The sequence below is a fragment of the Crocuta crocuta genome, unplaced genomic scaffold, assembly GCF_008692635.1.
Source record: "Crocuta crocuta isolate KB4526 unplaced genomic scaffold, BGI_CrCroc_1.0 scaffold179, whole genome shotgun sequence".
Lineage (NCBI taxonomy): Eukaryota > Metazoa > Chordata > Mammalia > Carnivora > Hyaenidae > Crocuta > Crocuta crocuta.
In genome coordinates, this window is record NW_027551568.1 from 6,124,176 (window position 1) to 6,125,055 (window position 880).

The 880-nt window shown below is 69.8% G+C and overlaps 1 protein-coding gene across 1 annotated transcript in view; it reads right to left on the minus strand.

Annotated features, from left to right (window-relative positions):
- The window catches only part of NSG1 (neuronal vesicle trafficking associated 1), a 28,019-nt gene extending 27,234 nt beyond the window's left edge, over positions 1–785 (minus strand). Inside the window, exon 1 of the mRNA XM_077750385.1 lies at positions 690–785. Within this exon, the coding sequence (XP_077606511.1) occupies positions 690–774 (85 nt within the window). The 5' untranslated portion in view covers positions 775–785. The remainder of the gene's footprint in view (positions 1–689) is intronic.
- Between the last annotated feature and the right edge of the window lie 95 nt (positions 786–880).

Below are 880 nucleotides of genomic sequence, written 5' to 3' on the forward strand. Positions count from 1 at the left end.
AGTGTTGGGGGGGGCGGGGGCGGCGGCGAGGGCCGGGGAAAGGGGGCGTCCCCGCGGCGAGGCGGCGCGGGTGGGAACGGAGGGGGAGACTCCGGGCTGTGCGGGGGGCGCCCTCCGGAGCCGGGGACGCCGCTCGCGCTGGGAGGACGCCCGGCGTAGCTGGAGGGCTCGATATTCGGGGCAGAGAGAGCGCTTTGCGCGCCGCGTCGGAGGGAGACGGAGAGGTTTCTCGGGTCTGCTGGGAGGAGAAAGCGGGGGTCCCCTCACTGCAGCCGCAGCCGGGAGCGTCCGGGTCGCGGAGGAGGGAGGGCGGGAGTGAAGGGGCGTGGGGCTCCGCCGCTGTCGCAGCTGCCCGGATTAGGGCGTCATTTTGCAGACTTGGAGGCAGCCTGGCTGCGGGACTCCCCGGACGAGCGGCGGCGCGCGGTGCGGCAGCGGGGAGTCGGCCCCGTGCGGGCACCTGTCTGCCTGGGGCCCAGCGTCGGTGTCCCCGGAGCCCTACCGTCACACCCCAGGGGCACGGCTGAAGGCCTTTTGCATCACCCGACGGAGAACCACTGCAAGCTGCGTCCCCTCCCCCAGAACCGCAGGGAAGGCACTGAGAGGGGAAGAGCCCAGGCGAGGCACCCGACTTCCAAATCCCCAGGAGGCCCCACCCCCTTTTACACCGGAGGTAATTAGGTTCGTACCCTTGCCCCAGGTCCCCAGCAGGGTCCAAGTGGGTCTTTGACCACAGGGCAGACACGACAAGCAGCCAATCTGGGAAAGGTACATGTCGCAGGCCTGGCCACCAGCCTCCTGCTGGCAAAGGCCTTGAACCCACCGGTCGGATGCGGTGATACTGCCTTTCTGTGTGGGTTCTGGGTTTCTCAGGAGGCAC